This window comes from Megalops cyprinoides, chromosome 8 (genome assembly GCF_013368585.1).
Source record: "Megalops cyprinoides isolate fMegCyp1 chromosome 8, fMegCyp1.pri, whole genome shotgun sequence".
Lineage (NCBI taxonomy): Eukaryota > Metazoa > Chordata > Actinopteri > Elopiformes > Megalopidae > Megalops > Megalops cyprinoides.
In genome coordinates this window covers 11,781,078-11,800,370 of record NC_050590.1, presented here as the reverse complement: position 1 = coordinate 11,800,370, position 19,293 = coordinate 11,781,078, and the positions used below count along the sequence as shown (strand labels likewise).

At 41.1% G+C, this 19,293-nt stretch overlaps 1 protein-coding gene across 1 annotated transcript in view; it reads left to right on the top strand.

The window, feature by feature from the left end:
• LOC118782282 (transcription initiation factor TFIID subunit 4-like) overlaps positions 1 to 19,293 on the top strand; it is a 72,914-nt gene that overhangs the window by 37,674 nt on the left and 15,947 nt on the right. Inside the window, exon 15 of the mRNA XM_036535590.1 lies at positions 9,312 to 9,434. Coding sequence (XP_036391483.1) covers positions 9,312 to 9,434 — 123 coding nt within the window. The remainder of the gene's footprint in view (positions 1 to 9,311; positions 9,435 to 19,293) is intronic.

Genomic DNA, 19,293 nt, shown 5'->3' with positions numbered 1-19,293 from the left:
AGAGGGAGATTAGTGGCGGCTGGGATGCAGAATGAACAAAGGGCATTTTTTATGATCTGGAGAATGCAAAGGGTAGCCACCTGAAGAGTGGGCCGGTCTGCAGTGCTGCTGCAGTGTGCTGGTCTATACTCTTCAGAAAAGAGATACTGCATATGCAGAGTCTCATTGTTTAGAAATTCCAGATTGGATCCTAGCTCCACCATAAGTCATGTGTATGTAAATCAAGGTGGGTAATAGGCTGTGTGATGTTCTTGCCTGTGGCTGTGTTATCAAAGTGGATCTCCTCACCATTAAGTGGCAGGCCTGCTCGTCATCTGAGTGCACCCAGATTAGCTAATGAAAGCCGCGGAATGCGCATTTTCATTTGGAATTTTAAGAAGAACAGAAATAACGCTTTATTTAATGTTCTTGGCGACAGGAATAGGACGGGTTTTTGGGGTTGTAATGGCCAATATTTCTCAGCCCCATGCTTCTCTCGTTTTCATCACCTGACTTGGCTTTAGGGGAGAGAGCTGGCGGCTCGCAGAGAATCTGTTTGTGTCACAGTTGAGTCTGTCAGCAGCCCGTATGTCTGCAGAAATTTCATCAGGATAATGAGCCATCGCTCCTTTCCCAGGCAGCTGGTGGGGAAGACACTTTTTTCTTTTTTCAAATTTATTTGAAAGATGGAATTACTCCAGAGTGTTATATATTAAAATGAATTGCAATGCGAGCTGAAATCGAGTTTAAATATGATCTGCTTGGTAAGACGGGGGAAGTGCCGGCGGTGGAGCGAGTCATTGTCAGCAGTGGTGTGCTGAGCGCGGCGGACGGAGCCCGCTTGGGTTCTGTTGTGGTTCTCGGCAGCAGGTTAATTAAACAGGACTCCAGCATGTCAGGCTGGACCACCGGCTCCTTTGTGGCTACCACACACCTGCAGGGGCGCTCCCCAGGAACAGTGTCACCAACACTGCAAACGGCTGCCTAGGCCCATCCACAGCCAACACTGAGCCTCCCAGCACTCCAGATCCACCCTTCCCACTGACCAGAGTATGAGGGATACGCTAGCCTGGCATGCGTCCCTCTCCGTGATCTGTTCAGAACACTTCCCAAAAGTCATACGGGCTATTTTTAAAATGGCCTCTGTGAAAGTCAATGGCCAAAGCGAGAGAGCAGAAAAAAAAAAGGATGGCCATTTCTGGTGTTTGTTTTTTGTCCCAGGGTGTCCCTCTTTGCACTGGTGTGTGGCGTTCTGTCTGAAATGCCACTGCAGCTCTCAGGCTCATCACTCAATGCTCTAGAACAAAGCCTTTGAGCAGGGAAAAGAGACCCACTGGAGCCAGAGACACATTATCCGCAGAACAATCTTGAAGCGTCAGAGGAATATGGAAAAAAGCTGTCATGGTGACAGCTGCAGTGTTACTACGTTGGCTAGGCTGGGTTGAGGGTGTGTTTTTTAAAGGGCCACTTTCTGAAGCTCTTCCTAACACTTCAGAAAGGACTGTAATAGACAGTATTGCTTGTCAACAGGATAAGTATTAGTGTTGTCTTTCACTGCACCTGTGTAATTCAGAAATACTACACAGGTTTCTAAGCTTGGAAGTGTATAATGATGATAGCCGCAGATAGGTTGGGATAAGTAATTATATGGCTTACCTTCGTTAATAGTTCTTCTTGCTCAGCGATTGGGGAAATAATAGGCCTCGCTTTAATGGAGTGACTGCAGGATAAAGACTTTGTTCTTTCATCTCACTGCGGAATAAAGATCCGTGAAGGGAAATGTTTTGAGAATTACTGACCGACCATGTCTCCCCAGCACAGTCAGGTTGATACATTATTTATTTGAAATATGTTGTGGGAAAAGACCGATTATAGTTTAATACACAAAAGGAGGTTAGGTGGTAAAGGGGGAGTGGTCTGCTGCAATGGCAGATACAGCTGTGGCCTGGTGGGGAGTAGTTACCAGGAAACGAGATGGATTCCTGCATCTTCTGCCCTCACCTTTGGTCCCTTCCATTATGTCACTGTCTCTCTCACTCCTATTATGGAGAAACACAGCTTCCATACTCCCTAGTGGAGATGTCAGCGTCCCACTGTTACCATTCTGCTCATAGGATGGTGTGGACCAAACGATCCTCTGTAACTGTGCTCTATAAAAATGTTTGAGAAAAGAGAACTGTGTCCCTTGCTATATGTGCGTTTGTTTTATTTTTCTAAATGATATTCCAGTAACTAGAGCCAGGTTGTAGACAGACTAGAGAAATACGCCTGTGCTGCTTTCCCATCATGCTGGGCGTCACTGGAAGGCCCCAGCGCAGTGCTTGTGGTGATGCTTTACTTTGCTCAGAGTGATTTTTGCCTTGTGTGAAACTGAGAACCGTCCAATGGGAATCTCAGCTTTTTGTTCAAAATAATTTTCCTCAAATATTTTTCCGCCTTAGGCTAATACATTTTTTTGCCTTGTTTTCATGCAATAATTGCATGGAATGTCTTGGACCACGCTAGTTTGAAGTTTGCCCCCTCTGTCCTCGTAACCTTGTGTCTCCAATTAAATGTAGATGTCGATGTGCTTCAGTTAGATGCATAAACAGTTATAGATTGTGTGGGACTGACAGCGGGTGAAATTACTACTCAGTTATACATAGGTAAGATCCAGACATCTTAAAATGATGATCATCTTTTCGAAGAACACATTTTTGGAAGAATTGTAGTCTGTGCCATGTGGACAATAGTGTTTAGTAATAAACATGTCAGTCATGTTTCAAGTCAGTTTATACACTTTGTGGTTTTATGGTTTGTTTGTGTAATGTATTATTGAGGGGTACACCCAATATATGCCTTGATATGTTCCAAAACGTAATGGTCACTGTACTCCTTTGGAATTTATTTTACCAATGAAATGCAAAGTTTGAAGTGGGTCTGACTGGAAAGATTACAAGTAAGACTGGAACATTCGAAAAACATTTGTCATAGTCTGGGTTTTAAAAACGCTAGAGCTGTCCACGCAGCATTTAGGAGCCATTTATTATTGATGGAAATGAGTTCCAGAAAGCTGATGATCAGTAAGGGGGTTACGAATGGCTGCTCTCCTCAGTTGCCTGTGACCTGTGGCAGACACCATAGTTTCCACCTTATACTAGTTGTCAGGTAGCAGATGTCCATCCATCTGCCAATGCCTTTGTGCTATACTAAGTCACAGTAACTGTGGTTGTGCTGCATCACAATAAACTCAACTGTGTGGTGTTGCATTAACTTAAGCTATGCTGCGTTGCAGTAACCTTGAATTGTCTGAAATGCTGACAACACAGATTACCACGTGAAAGTGATATACTGTGTACTAGACATTTAGAGTAATCAAGTGACAAGTATTCATTATGTAGTTAGATTTTATCAATTTATGAAAACCTTGCAATTTGTTTTATCATACCCCACGTCCAAAAACTGTCGCGAATGTGCAAAGAAAAGACATGTAAAGAGGTGTTGAGTTTCCGTGAATTTACAATAAACAATATTTGTTTCGGTTACCTGGTGTATATGTGTCTGTCCCCCAACAGTGTCTTGCCTGCACCAATAGTAAGGGTCATATTAAGCCTACAGATTGCCCCTAGTGTGTTTCTATATTGAACCATTTAAGCTAGGTTTTTACCTTAGTTGTCACAGTACACAGCAATAATTCTGCTCTCTGACAGTTTCACTGTCCTCTTTGAAACAGTTTGGCAGACGTAGAGGAGAATTCATTTCATGGTAGTTTAAGTGCTTGCAGAATGGAGCTTCAGAATTGAACTTTCAGGGTATTTCCACATGAATGTTGTGAATTTCTGTGCAAAGATATGTTTATACAGGCTAATATTAGCTACACTGGATGTTGTTTGGTCTTAATATTTTGTTGATCGAATTGAGAATTTGGTTCATGGTCATCTGTGTGACAACAGCTCCTGAAAATTGAACTGATAAACAGCTTTTGAAAGTCAATGTCCTTTATCTGTAAGCATCAGACATGGGCATTTCTCTGCAAATATCAAACCTTCGAGAGCCTTTTCAAAGACCCACAGTACTAGTACATAATAATACTTTTTATTTTAGTTACTTGGTTGTTGTTATTGTTAGTTTGAACATTCCATTGTTTCTTTTTCCTGAAGACATCATGAACAAAGAAAAAAAGGAACACTTTAAAAGTCCTTTGGTGTTTCCGCGTGTTTTAGAATATTACTAAGTAGTGTAATGAGAAAGAAAACAACAAAAAGGAGATTTGCCTCAGAGCAGGTTTGCAGCTCGTCTCCTAAGTGAGGGTCTATTTAAAGCCTGTAGGACCGCTCTCTCTTTGTGCACAGTACAACTCCTTGGGACTCCCGCAACAGGGGAATTGGGTGCACTGGGCTACGCTTGTGGCGAGTTGTCAGCCTCCCCGCCTTGGATAACAGGAGAGGAGGCGGGAGAGAGGACATGTTTCAATTAGGGAACAACCATTAGAGAAAGAAATACACAACCCAACCAGAGAGGCATTTCACACACTTCCAAATAACTGACCCAATGCACCCTCGTTACTGGATGTGCAAAATCAAGCTACCTTATTTTTTGGGCGAGGGGGAAAAAAAAGGGGGGAAGCAGAGTTTTTTTTTTTTTTTTTAAAATGCCTTTGTGTGGTGATTTTGTGTGTGCCAGCTCTTCCTGCATGTTTCCATTAGATTGTCATGTTCACTAATTAGAGAACGGCTGCATGATTCACCTTGTTAATTAGGACTCGCACACAAAGGCCCCCCAGGCAGCGTGAAAGGAGAGCCCAGCCTCAGTGCCTGCAGTCGGCTGCTGCCTGTGAACTAACTCTTCTCATCTACCTTCCAATTTTTGATTTGAGATGAATAAATCATTGAGATCTTCCTCTTGGAGTGTGAATATATGAGCTCACATCTTTGTAAGATGTAAATTATATGTGATCAATAGAAGGTGATGACTATGACTACCCTATTTCACTTTTTTTTTGAAAGGCAGCTATGCCAGGCATAGTAGCATGTGTGAATCAAAGCAAAAGAAAAACAGTAAAACGTAAAACATTGAGATTTTCCCTTAGATAAGCAATTTTTTAATGACCGCCCCTGCTTTGGGTTCAGTGTACCGTTCTTAAATATGCATATGTCAGTAAATTAAAATTGTGACACCATTACCATATTCTTTGAAAAATGTATACTCTGTATAAATGTGCCTAATATAATGATATCAATATAAACTGAAAAAAAATGCCTGCTAGACTGAACGGTGAAGAAACCCAGACATTTGAAATGTATAAAAACACAAATGAAGCCTAGAAATTATACACATTACACTTGCAATACACAATCTTCACATGGGAAAATTTTCTATAGAAGGACATAACCAGGAAATTAACACAGACTAACAGGGTTAGTTATCAATCATATTTGTTTGGTTGCTGTATTATTTGGGGGTGAGCTAAATTATGAGAGAAAGATTACTGCACATAATTAGAATCCTGTAGTGAACAATTTTTTAGTTTGTACAGCATCCGTAGGTAATTTGTAAGGGAGGTCAATCAACTGAAAACACTTACAAGACTATTGAAGAATCAGAGTGCTTTTTTGTTGTCTATAACATGCTATCTAGAGTGCACTGTAGCTGTTTTGTTGTTGGCTGTGGTATTCAGTTCACTTGTGTTCACATTTGCAGTAATTTCATCTTAAATGTTTTTCTATGATCATCATTTAAAAGTAGCATGGAAATAAGAGGAAAGGTTGAATTAAGACCATTGTCAACGTGTCTAAAAAAAAAAACACGTCTGAGAAGCCAGTAGTCATATGATCAAACGGGAGACTGTGAAGCGTTCATGGGAAAACCATCTCTTTTACGTGTAGTTACCATTTGTATAGCATTTCAAAGTACACAGATGTGACTTACAAGGAGAGACTAAGATTGAAGTATGTGAAGGGAGGACATGCAGTGGTTTAGCTGAGGTTAACCACGCATACTGCTTGGGTTGTTGTGGCCATTGAGGTTCCCTGTTGTGCACCCCCTGAGGACATCAAAGAAGGGAGATCAGGGTAGGCACCCTGCCCTGCCTTTATGCTCTTGCCTTTCATAATGGCGAGCACCTCCCGCTCGCGTGAAGCCCCGCGGCCCTCCGTGACGTCAGGGCCTCGCAATGTGCAGTGCGGAGGACATCTGTCTGCAAGCGTCTGGGAGGCCTCAGGCAGCCCCAGGGGGCATGGGGGGAGAGGTCTTTGTTACAAACTGCACCGATAGAGAACAGCAGGTGAGGAATTCAGGTTTAAGGAACACATCCTCCTCAGTGTAGGTTTATCTAAATGGATTTATTTTCATTTTCGGGTTCCGGGGAATTTGCATTCCTGCCAAACTGCAAGTGGAGAGAGAAAACATTTGAGTTTCATCTCTGCAGTAAGGACTTTACTGGGTTGTCTAGTATCCCCAGACGGGGATTTGATAGGAGTTGTTTTGTGCCAACCATCTAAAGGATGCTTTTCAGCAAAACATTTTTTTTGTATTTTAATAAGAATGCTTATTTTAGACCCCTATGAACTTATGAATAATTCACACACATACAAAAAAACGAATGTACTGAGTAAATAACATTCAGCCACATATCGTGGAATGAAAATATTTAAATTACATGCATACAATTATAGCTAATTTTTCATTTGGTGTTGATCTGTGATGGATTTTTTACATCCTTTAAACAAGGCGAGAATAGTATCGCACTGACAAATTTGATTTTTATAGCCAGCTGCCTTGACAGTGTGGAAATGATTGTGGTGAGAGTTTCTAAATTGAAACTGAACATTTACCAGATACTTAGACATGAACACATTTATTTACCAGCGCCTCAGAGGCTGATAATTGCAGTATAGCAGAAATACCACTTATATTCTCTATGGCCTGACTGCAGATAGGGATCAATCGAATTTTAAAGCAGTGCTCACAGGCTCTCCCTTGCTCCTGACCTTTGTAAATGATTAGAGTCTACAAGTATTTCTCTCTGCCTCCAAAGGGCAGGTGGGCAGGCTGCTGTAACTGGCATTTAAACCTCTTATGCGTCTCCAATACTTAAACAAAGACATTAATGGAACTTGGCAAATGTATATGTCTATATGTAGGGATTTGTGTGTGTGCTTGTCTGTGTACAAGTGTGTGTGTAACAAAAAGATATAATGCTTTAAAAAAAATTACTCATATTGATTTTTTTCAGCCTAGTTCCAGCTACAATTAGTGAGCTTTCAACAACAGTTTACAGATCTTGCATAATGATACCAATTCTGAGAAACCACAAGAGCTACTCTAATCCCATTCCTGCAAACCCCCCTAAACAGTGGTAGACTTTTAAAGGGACTGTTGTGGAATTGGTTCTGTCGGACATGCGTCACCATGGAAATCAGTTGTCAAACGCAGCGATCGTAATCATGGGAAATGCAGAACGTTGGTTTGCAAATGGCGAAACGAGGCCTGCATTTATCATTCGGTCATAAATCTGAAACAAAGGCTGTAGCTGCGGGCCATGTGGGGAGGATGTCTGGTGCCAGGCAGAGATATCAGCATCCTTGTTCCATCAGTCAAATTTCATGGAGCCAGGCTTTCTGGTCAGGCTCTGACCCCCTGATCTGTCTGTCAGGTCTCTTCCACGGGCCCCTTTTCCCTGTGCCTTTGGCTGTGGAACAATGCCCCACCCTAATTGCCCGACTCGAGTCTGCGTTGACTGCACTAGACCTCGAATTACAGCAGTCACTCTCCGTGTTAGCTTGGCCAGGCAAGGCAACCATGCGTGCTCGCACAATGTGCATGACTTCCCTTTCGATTAACATAACCCTATCTTAATTAGCATGTAAACGCTCCCTGGATTCATCCCTTTGTCAACCCGTCTCTTCATTACATTTTATTGGTTTATGAAGATAATTGTAGCGTTTTACCATTTTCCGTTCTTTGGACTGCTTGTGCAAGGGTCCATGTGATATGTACATTTAGTCACGTTATTAAACTGCTGGGAGAGAATCAGATGGCATTTGTGGCTTGTATTCATGGTGTTATTGTATTATTTTTTGATGTCAGGATGTTTGAATTTTTTAAAAAATGTATGAAATGCGTAGTGGCAACATGCTAAAGGCCACATCTTGCTACAGGCTTTTTGGGGAGAAAAACACTGAAATGACAGCATGCATATTTTGGATTCAATTTCTACAACAAAAGAGAACCCTTTTAGGTATGGCACCAAAAATCCACCACAAAATGTCCCCCGTGACCACCTACCCACATATCCGGAGATGAGAGAAAAGTAATCCCCTGCATTGACGAATCTGCCATGCATGCTCACCGCTAAGTTCTAAGTTCATGGCTGTGCCAGTGCGAGCGTCAAGGTGAGGAGAGGTGATGACGCTCTCAGTGCGGGGCCCTGCGGGGGTCACTCGTCTGCAGAACACAACAGCCCACCTCCCAGCATCGCTGGCTTTTCAGCTGCCCCGCGGGAAGCCGTGACATTACCTGAGGACTGCAATGCTCTGACTTCCTTTTCCACATTAAAAAAAAAAAAAAAAAAGTCACAGCGGACTATGTGACCAGTATGGCAAAGGCAGTGAAGTGTACACAGCAAATATCTGACGACATGCTGTCATTTTATCACTGCGTTAGAGGAGGAAAATTTAATGGACAGGAAAGGGAGGTGAGATGAAGAAATGGATGCTATAGACATTTTGCTCAGAACATGTTGATACTCCAGATTTGGTGTTACTCAAATGGCAGAGTTAATTAGCTGTGTGATTGTAACACATTCACTTGTCTTTGTGTGTATGAAAATTACATGTTCATATAAACTAGCTTTAACACCTGGACACATTGTGCCTGCTATTGCAATGTGTAATGTATTTTTTTTTGGGAGACATTGTAAGTATTTATTAATAGAGCTATTAATCCCAAGTCAATTAAATATACTGTGTGTGGGTAGAAAGTTGGGGACATAACAAAGCAGAACAATATCCCATCTTCCTATCCTTTTTTATTATACAGTGAATTTTTTGTCTGGTCTGTGATCATTGTGATGTTTATAAATATCATTGAGGCTATGCTGAAACTATTCTGTACTCTGTATAGAATGTATGATATAGACATGGGAAAAGGGAATTTTCCTGGGAGAATAAAAAAAAACATGAAATAAAATAAATTCACAATATTGTAGAACAGAAATGCTGAATAACGATGTGATTACGGATTAATAGCCTCCACTCTTGTGGTTCTATTTCGAACAGTTTGGTAGGAGAAAAGCTCATCTCTGCTCTCAAGTTTGGACTCACAGGTTGATCGTGCTGCATTTTGTCCTTCAGATGCAGCAGCAGGAACTTGCACAGATGAGACAACGGGATGCCAACTTGACAGCATTAGCTGCCATCGGACCACGGAAGAAACGCAAAGTGGATTCCCCAGGGGCTACTTCTGCAGGGACTGAGGTAAGAACTTGGTGTTGAACAGTGTTCCAATCCCTTGTGTTCACTGGCTTGTTAATAGTACGATTTGTTTGTTTTTTTTTGTCGTCTTTTCATTTGTTGTTTCATTTGTTGTTTCATTTATTGTTGTCGTTTCAAACCAATTGTACCAGCTGCTAGAAGGTTAACTCTTCCTTGTCCAGTCCAGTGGATATTATGTCTTTCTATTGTTTGTTTCTAACTGAAAGCCAGGTACATATGTTACTTTTATGTAAACTGAAATTATTTCAACTATACCTTCATTGACTGCTATATCAGTCCTCTCTGAATACTCACACCATTTTGTCTTATTCAGATAAAATGTCTCCAAGTGTCTTCTCAAACAGTACACAATCCTACTTCTCAGTAAAAGGAAAAAAAAAACTTTTTTGGCCAAACGACAGGTATAGATGTTTCATTTGTTCCTTAGCTAACTAGGGAACAGGGCAGTCCTATTTTCCAACAGTTTTAGAATGCAATAACTAAGTGGTTATATATGGAATTTGTCTAAGTTCGGGGCAGATGGGTTAATCTTTTTGAGCAGCTTTTTGTTTTGCCATGGTAAATGACAGACATGGAACAATGAAATGGAGACTGACTCCCTCCTTGCTCTGAAGGGACGTGAAGACTGACTCTCTCTGTGCTCTGAAGGGACATGAGTGTGCACAAGAGTGCCGTCTTACTGTTTTCTGGGGAAACACCTGAACCCCTCTAAAATCCTATTACATATTCTTTTTTTTGTTAGAATAGTGTTTAGAATAATTACCAACCAATATCTGTCACATTTTTTAACTATGGTTACAGATGCTGATTTAAATTTAGGCAGTGACAACTACATGCACTATAGTTTATGTGCTCATTTTTGTGCAACGAAGTGCTGTATCATTACAGCCATGTTTCTACTGACCCGCCTTGGCTGTAGGTCAGCTGTACCTGAGGCTAGCTGCAGGCGTTTTGAAAGCAAATTGACCTGGGCCAGCATAAATGTTAGTCAGCCTTCGATATGAGTGGGTTCTCCCAACCTCCGACGAGTCAAGCGGAACTAGGTGTGTTTATCCTGTGTAAAATGCTGTGGCCCTAATGTTTTTTTCTTTGCTTACTTGTGGTCGGTGGTACTTTTCCACATATCATTATTAGGTCACACTGTCATTGGGTCACAACAGAAAATAAATATATTTTGCCTTCTGGACTGTACACCAGAACAGCAAGTAATCAGCTGCATTCTTGTTGAGTTTTCTCCGAAGCAGGACTGACAAATGCACCGGGATTACCTCCTCCATCATAAGATAGCGAGCAAAAAAAAAAAATTGAGTGGGTAATATCAGTCATCAAATTACAAACATGATGTAGGAGGTATCTGAAAATTTTAGAGCTCAGCACAAGTTTATCAATTGGTGACAGTGAAATGAAAATCGCCATGTTGTGTCCACATGGACATAGCACACATACAGCTAAAGTCACCAGCCGCCTGTCTATTTTTATGGTAATATGTGTTGTGTCATGATATGTCCCTTATCATGACCCCTTCATCAAGATGAATAATTTATCATTAGGAACATTCAGATACACAGTCCTAATGTAAACCAGATGGTTCACAGCTAAAGTGTGGTTGGATTGGGTATAGTGTAAATTAGTTTGTTTACAGTGCTGTCTGCCGTGGCTTTCTCTGTTTTACACTGTCAATAGCACTATAAATATATCCCTGATGCCTTTACTCTGCTTTGTTATTAAAATGACCTTTGTATGTTCTCGTAGTGACAGGGGGAATCTTTAAAGTCCATGTTTTGGATACTCAGGCTGTGGCCCAGTCTGCATTTTTGCTCACTTGCTCTTAGCGCTTCTCCTCAAAATGATGCCGAGTCTCGTGGTTGAGGGTTGATCTCGATCTGCAGAGGGGAACTTTCACTTTCCCTCATTTGGTCCCTTTGAGCAAATCTACAATCTTGTACCCTTCGTGTTTGGTGCGAGATTCCGGAACCCTTTTGTTCAGCATGCCAGGGTGTGCATTTGTGCAGACCACTGTTTGTGAATTTTGCAGGAAATTGATTCAATCACAGGGACACTGAAAAACGCTGTAATGTTGCCACAGATAGTATTTAATTTTACAGTGAAAATGAACATTTCTCACTCACAGTCACGAAACAGTGGCAACATCAGACTGAATTATTCCAGTGTTTAATTAGAATGGAACAGAAACTTTGACACAACTTTGCATTTATGTTTATTAATTTGGCCCTATGCTCTTATCCAGATTGACTTATGAAAATTTTGCAGCTAGATTTCGAAGCTCAAACTATTCTAAATCACTGAGATATGTATCTGGTTATCAAGTAGCAATTGTCAAATAAGTGGGGTCACTTATAAACAACGTTAAATTTAAACTGTTACATTGCCAGGTTAAAACTGGCAGATTAATAGGAGTGGGACTCTTGTGTTCAAGTAATGTATTACGCATTTGCCCATATTGATATTTTTCATGTAACATTACTTCCCACAGCTTTAATTTCACCTCTGTACTGTCCCTCAGTTTCCAGACTGTGCTCTTTAATGATGAGAGATCAGTGCGTGTGAGGGCATGATTTTTAGAAAGTGTCCACTTCCATTTTGGTAATGTCTTTCACCATTGTTAGCTAAGAATCCCAACGTGATTTCCAGATGTCACTGTTTCGGCTGTTTTCATGATTTGTGAAAGTCTTGTTTCGTTATGAGCCACGGTGCTGGAATGATGACAGTCTCAAATGCTTTCCCAAATAACACCCTTCCCCTTCCTTCATAGGTATATACTTGTGAAATGTCACATGATGTTTGGACTTGTTTGCTCACCTCCCTCACTCACTTGTGAATGGGATGTAGTCTGTGTTTTAGTAAATCTTGATCATTGAAATCAGCTGTTGTTATTTTGGTTTTGTCTGTACTGTGTGAAGATGGTGTACAGTCACATATCAGTTAAATCAGTCTTATATTTTAGGGATTAAAATCTTAGTTTTGGACCAGAAAATAGCTGTTTTTTAAAGTGCTGTTGTTCTTAAATTTGCCGGTATTGTTTTTGTGAATAAATATTGGAAGCGATAGGATTAGATGTTCAGGGAGAAGCTCTTTGAACTATTGTTCCTCTGCTTATCCAGCTGGAGAATGGACGAGGATGAGCAATTCCACAATGACTCAAATCTCTTTCGATGCATTTAAGAGCCGGCTCCTCGCCAAAATGGCGAGATGTTTTCTTCTGCAGTTGTATTTTGTGGGTTTATTCGTTAGACATGTAAAGAAGAAATTTGTTTTGAATAGTGTCTTTTGTCGTTTGGATAGTGAACCTCTCAGTCAAACAGACATGAATGATTAAACAGAATTCCAGTAGGGCTTGCATGTGATATAGTATATTATATTTGCTTGTGTTTGCTAGAAAGGGGAAGTAAATTTGTATTTGAATTAAAATGATTTGAAATGGCTGGATTTGGTGGCTAATCCCTACATGGTCTATCAAGCCTCTGTTCTTATTATAAGTAATTATGGCTATTTTTTTTATTTTAAAACACAATACATCAGTATAATCAATTCAGTATAATCTAGTTAAATAATATATAACTTTATAGCATAGAGAGGTTATATGACTATTAAAATTATATTTTAATATTCTGAATAAATATGGTGTAATTTGATATCAAAAGCATTAATTGTGAATTACAGATGGACATTCTAGTAACTGATTCATTAGGTTGCATCTTTATATCATTTTCTTAGTTGCAATGTGCTGCAGAAAAGAATTGCAAATGTGTCCTGTACAAAAAGCATAAATAACAAAATAAAAGCATTACTTCTGGTGCTTGAGTGCTGTGCCAACCTCCTTCACTACATTTTATCCTGATTGCTCTGTGAGCCTCCTATCCTCGGCCCCAAAGGAAACCTCACAAATGCTTTAAAAAAATGGTCTCAAATAAAAATGAGCCAGAATGTACCTTTTATACTACTGATTTTAATGTCCTGTCTACATTGAATTAAAACTCATACTCCTATCATGTGCGATTGCGAGGAGGAGAAGAATCTTAACTTATTTTCACTTCATTTTCACCTCCTCACATTTCTTCATTTCACATGGGCTCAGAGCGCCAGCGGCGCTCTTTTTCCTTTCTCAAGAGCAAAGTGAATGTGACTTTTCTAAGGGGGTCACAGGATGCCTGCAAGGCCTGTGGGTGTTACTGGACTGTTGCCTGCTCTCAGCTTAACTGAAGGGCTTGTCATAGATTTCATCTCCACAGAAATGAGCCGGGGGGCTCTTGCCAGGAGCACAGGCAGGCTGCATTATGAAGCCCACGCTGATTATTTTCCTCTGACATCAAATCCTGAGGTTTTCGCATTAGTCCCAGACAAAGGCAGCCCTTCACTGCTATGCCAGAGCTGAAATTAGGAGGGGATAATGACCTCTCTGAGATGCCTTGCCGGTAAGAGAGCTCCTGTTGAAATCCGGTCCCCTCCGACTGCTTTTCCCTGTCCATTGATAAAATGCAGGTGACACTTTTCTGGCCGTTCCTTTTTTTTTTCTTTTTAATGCGAAGGTGACTCGGTGTGTAGCAAGTCTTCGCCTGGACCCAGACCGCCAAAGGGCTTGAAACTGATAGCCAGTCAAGACTGGAGTGTCTGTCTCAGGCTTGATCTCGCCTGCAGAAGTGAACAAAGGGGGCCTTATAGGGCTCCGGCGGGCGGATTAGCTACAAGGCAGCAATGGAAGCGTTTCATAAAGAGGAGGAGGGCCCTGGCGCGGCCGCGACGGCGGGTCACGGCACAGACAGGAGGAGGGGCCTGACCCCCTGCTCTCAGCAAATGTTTGCTTTTGAAGTCCACTGGGAAGGCGAGGGAGGACGGAGAGGGACGTGCTCCAGCCGCAGTGCCCCCCAGTGCAACCGCGGCTGGTGCCTTTTTTTTTTTTTTTTTTTTTAAATTCCTCCCCCTCACAATGCAGGAGGACCCTGTCAGGCATCCACATTCCACCCAGCGCATTAATCAGTAGAAAATGATTAGCCCGTGGTATGAAATGCATGACTTGCCAATGAAATTTATTTACCTGCTCGAATTATAGTTGCCTTGGGACAGTAAATATTGACATGACCATTAAATATTTATTCCCTGTTTTAAGTCTCATATTAAGTAGCATTTTTTTAAGAATAGGTTTTAATTAGATTTCATGCTGCATACATTGCCGTGATCACCAGGCCCTGTGTTCAGTGTTGTTCTGTCAGAGTGGGGTGCTTGGTGATTCCCTTAGTGTTGGAAGGGTAAGGGAAGGTGGGGGTCACAGTAGTTGTGGGACTCCAGCCAGCCTGCATGAACGCTGTGTCACATTCCAGTCACCCAAGCAAGCATGAATGGAATGGCAGTGCTATTAGCACAGGGTGATAATCGAGCACAGGAATCATTTATTGTATCAAAGTGAAAGCCCTGTCCATTACAAAAAAAAAAAAAAAAAGCTAAATTGACTTTGACGATATTCTCATTCTCATTCTCATATCGGTTTTATACAGGCATGTGGAAAAGGTAGGCAGATGATTTAATAGCAGCAGCTTGTTTTTTTTTTTTCATTTGAATTCATTTCACCTACTTTGAGAGTATGGATCAGAAAGGAGAGAGAGAAGGAGAGAGAGAGAGAGAGAGAAGGAGGGAGGGAGAGAAGGAGGGAGGGAGTGAGGGTGGGGGGAAGCACAAGGAAAACTGATGCCCTTTCCTGCAGCTAAATTAACAGGAATCACGTGGAAAACAATCTGAGCCTCGTATGAAAAGGGGAACCATTAAAATTAGCCCCGAGCTATGGACTGCACCCAATATCACTAAAGCTGCACTCACTGCAGATGTGGAGGCTGGCTTACAGGCAAACTATGCTGTGTTCTATAGCTACAATTAAAATCAACCCCTCTGCCAAAAAATCGGAGGGGAGGAGGGGGGGGGGGGCAGACATGGAACATCAAAGACAGATTGAAATGTGTAGTTAGTAATAAGAGTGGTCTTCAAGCCCCGCGGTTCTCCATGGTCCCCTTGTTAATGAGAAATTTTGACCTCTGGTTTGTAAGTTAAACTTGTAATCTTGGTTAATGAAGTAAATCAATCCCAACTTTGAGTCTGTTGTTCCTCTTCGCTACATCCTCCACCCCCCATGCTCTGCCCGGGACTAAATGGTCAGGTCTTCAGCCAGACAAACAGGAAACCCGGAGAGGATAGTTCTTCTCTTCCTCCCTGAACAAATGGGTGTAATGGTACTCCACTGAGGACGGTATCTTCTCTTCCGTCGGTTAGCACGTGTAGGGATTTTACACAGTCCGCAAGGCAGCGACTGAAGCAAACACTTTATGGAGTGTCATATCGAGCCATCAGAAAGGGCTGCATCAATAATGTATGGTTCTTAAGGGGGAATGATGTGGAGTTCAGCTGACATTTGCATATGCATAATATAAAAAACTACTTGGGAGTTGACTCCAGTGAGTTATCTACATATTTCCAGAGTAAAATACATGGTTGGAGAAAGTATAAAGAATCTGGTATGTTGCATGATGACAGTAAAACGTATTTAATCCCAAATGTTACTGCCCGTGCCTTCTGGCGGTCACTGCTAGCAAGGACACAGAGGCTGTAGTGTTTGCTTTCAGACTTATTTGGACAGGGTTATGGGACCCCTGTCTGGATTTCTTTAGATGAGGGCATAACATGTATAAAAGAGCTATTTAATTAGTCTGTGCAAAGTCAGTGTCTTCCAGTTAAAAACAAAAGTGCATCACGTTATTTGTTTTTTGTAGGTGTGAAAATTTAAATTTCAAGATTGAATTTGTAGCCGAGTTTGTGTCCACCTGCGGTTTTGTGAGTTTTACCACATCTTACCTTGATCTGACCTTGCATTGGTCAGAAGACCTTTTCTCACAAACTTGCAGGACTTATGCAGGGTTGCTAGTAATTCATTGCACTGAAACACCTCAATAAAATGCATTCACAGTAAAACAGTAGCATTGAAAAGGGAGAATAATCCCCTCCTTACAATCTGTTAAGAAAAAAAAAGCTGTGAGAAGGAAACGTGAAGATTGCCACTGAACATAATGGCAAAAGACACATATGAGAAGCTAACACAGTTTCTCAGGCACATTGAGTGGACAACTGTGTAATCTGGGGACAGCAAATATGTAAGACGTAGTGGCTTAAAGGGTGCTGGGAAAAATATTGGTGTGACAGATTTGTGAGACGTATACCCCTATTGAAAGAGCAGATGACAGATGAGGCCTGCACGGTAGTATTCTGACATGCCCAGCAGAATTTGATTAAACACCCTTGTCCAAAGATGCTAAGATCAGCTCTGTGGAGGCAGATGGAAGCTGCCGCACATGGGGAGGGGTGTGTGCGTGTGTGTGTGTGTGTGTGTGTGTGTGTGTGTGTGTGTGTGTGTGTGGGGGGGGGGGGGGGGGGGGGGGCCTCTGAATCATCAAGAGTCACTGACACCTCCAGCACAGTGCCACCACCACACGGGCTCTGCTTTGAATCTCCAACCTGTGGTCTTCAGCGCTCAGCCCACTGTTGTTTTCAGTCAAACAACCACAGGAGTGTGATTCCCTTACCTTTCAGCAACCTTTCCTTTCCAACCTTTCGGTGGTCGACCTGGACACAGGTCAGTATATAGTGAAAGAGGAAGCATTTCCACATGGCCCAGGCTTTGTCCCATTGCCTTTGCCTGTGGAATACCGCAGGATCCCAACTAATAACAGAAGCAATGCCCAGAGAGTGGAGGAGTATTTGAAACCTTAAGCATTAGGATTGCTGCTACATAGCTACTGGCCATAGGTAGCCATTGTAAATGTGATTTGTATCAAGCCTTATAACCAGGAGAATTTACTGGAATGGGTTCTGAACTTCTGAAGGTACTTAAGGGGATATATATGTAAAATGTATCATTTAAATTCAACTTTAGTATATATTTGAAAACTGTGTGTATTCATATGCATAATCTCAACCAGATATTTATATGTACAGGATAGAGAACGCATATGCATTTGTTTCTGTGAATATTTTATATAAATAGTAAGTAGAAAAAAATGTAAAAATCCCTTTTTTCCTTAGTAGTAGTGAAATTCTTATACTCATTATTACTGCCTTTAATTTAAGTTTGCACTGTTATCATCGTTAAGTATACAGTTTTGACAACAAAGTTGAGCCCCAGGCACTTAAAAGATACCCATCTTAAAGAAATTAATTACCTCCCTTGTTAATCTTGATATGATTAAAATTATGAAGAATGAAATTAGCTGCAGTTTTCTGTGAGTTGGGGACATGGAGGGAGTCACTCCCCAGTCTGTTGTCCAGGGAGGTGCATAGCGCCCAGCAGTTAGGAATTGGAGAACAGCCATGCAGTGGTCACGGTAGAGCATAGGAGCGTTTCTTTTCCATCTAGTTTCCAATATTAAAACATGCCAACAATTTCCCTCACTTCATAGTGTGTACCACAGTCCCTTTAGCCAAGTAAATCATATATGTATTCTTTAGAAAATCAGTTATATTTTAGTATAGTCAGAATCATATCAAATATCTTCATCCTCAGTCTTGTCTTAAAATTTCACATTGTTATGGCTGATAAATGAGTCTTACAGAAGTGTGTTAACCTGATTAACACAGCTACTATTACTGTGTGTGAGCTTCTAGACATCCTGCCATGTACACAAATATGTGAGATGAATTTGATGCAACTGATTTTCATTTATGTAGCATACTGAACAGTACATTCTATTTGTGTCTTTGTGTCAACCAATTATACATGCATAGTCACACCTGAACTGTAGTTAAATTGATCTGATTTGCTGGTGTGATGTAGCATTCTTACATTACTGGGAAGGCACAGATTTCTCGTGTCTATTCATTTAAGTTTGTTTTTTCTTTATTATTTTTGTCGACAACATTGCACAGCTTAAAAGGTTTGTGCCTGGGGAAAGAAACTAGTAGAAATGCTCAAAATGATCTTTCATTAAAAACGCAGAAAGAGTGGAGCTCGGCAGGCGAGAGGCTAGGAAAAAAGAGAGTGATGAAATGTATAGAGTTAGCAAAATGACTTAATGGAAGAAATGCCAACATAAACAGCAGGAATCAAGTTTCCCGTGTCAGGATTTCATTTACTTCTTTTTCCATGTGGAAGCAAAACTTGGGCAGATTTTCACTTTGTTGAAGTCCATCTGTGTGTTTTGAGCAGCACTTTATGAAATGATTCCATTGGTGGCATTTTTTTTCTTCTTCTTCCTCATCTTATTTTTCCCCTGATCAGACCTCAGCAGCGTTATCATCTCTAAACACAGAAGTGTCTTTGTGTGCAGGCTTTTGAAGTCCTGCAGGTTTTACTATTCAGCACATACGGGATTTATTTTATTTCATTGTAATTTTATTTATTTTTCAAGACCTGAACACCATGTGTGGGTAGTATGAGCAGATCAAAAAAATTCCCGAATGTGACGGGTGATTTCAAAGCCTTTGGTTCCTTGCTGGGGAAAGAAGCTTGATTAAAAAGAAGGGCACCATATTGTTTGCAGATGGAGGTGCTTCAGGAAGGGTCTAATTTATGCATTGAGATGCCAGGCTTGCCAAGGCACCTGTCTGGCACATAGAGCACAAGCCTGCATGTTACTTTTTAAGTAACATTGAAAGACATCATATTGACTAGTTCTCAACTAGAAGTGAAATTCAGTAGTACTGAGATTAAATACCTGCTGATGATGGAAAAAATTAGAATAAAGGCCTTACTAAATGATGCCTTTCATATGGAATAATTTAAATCATGTGACCATGGCTCAACAAGATGATGGTGACCAACTACACTGTTACCAGAAACACATTTTCC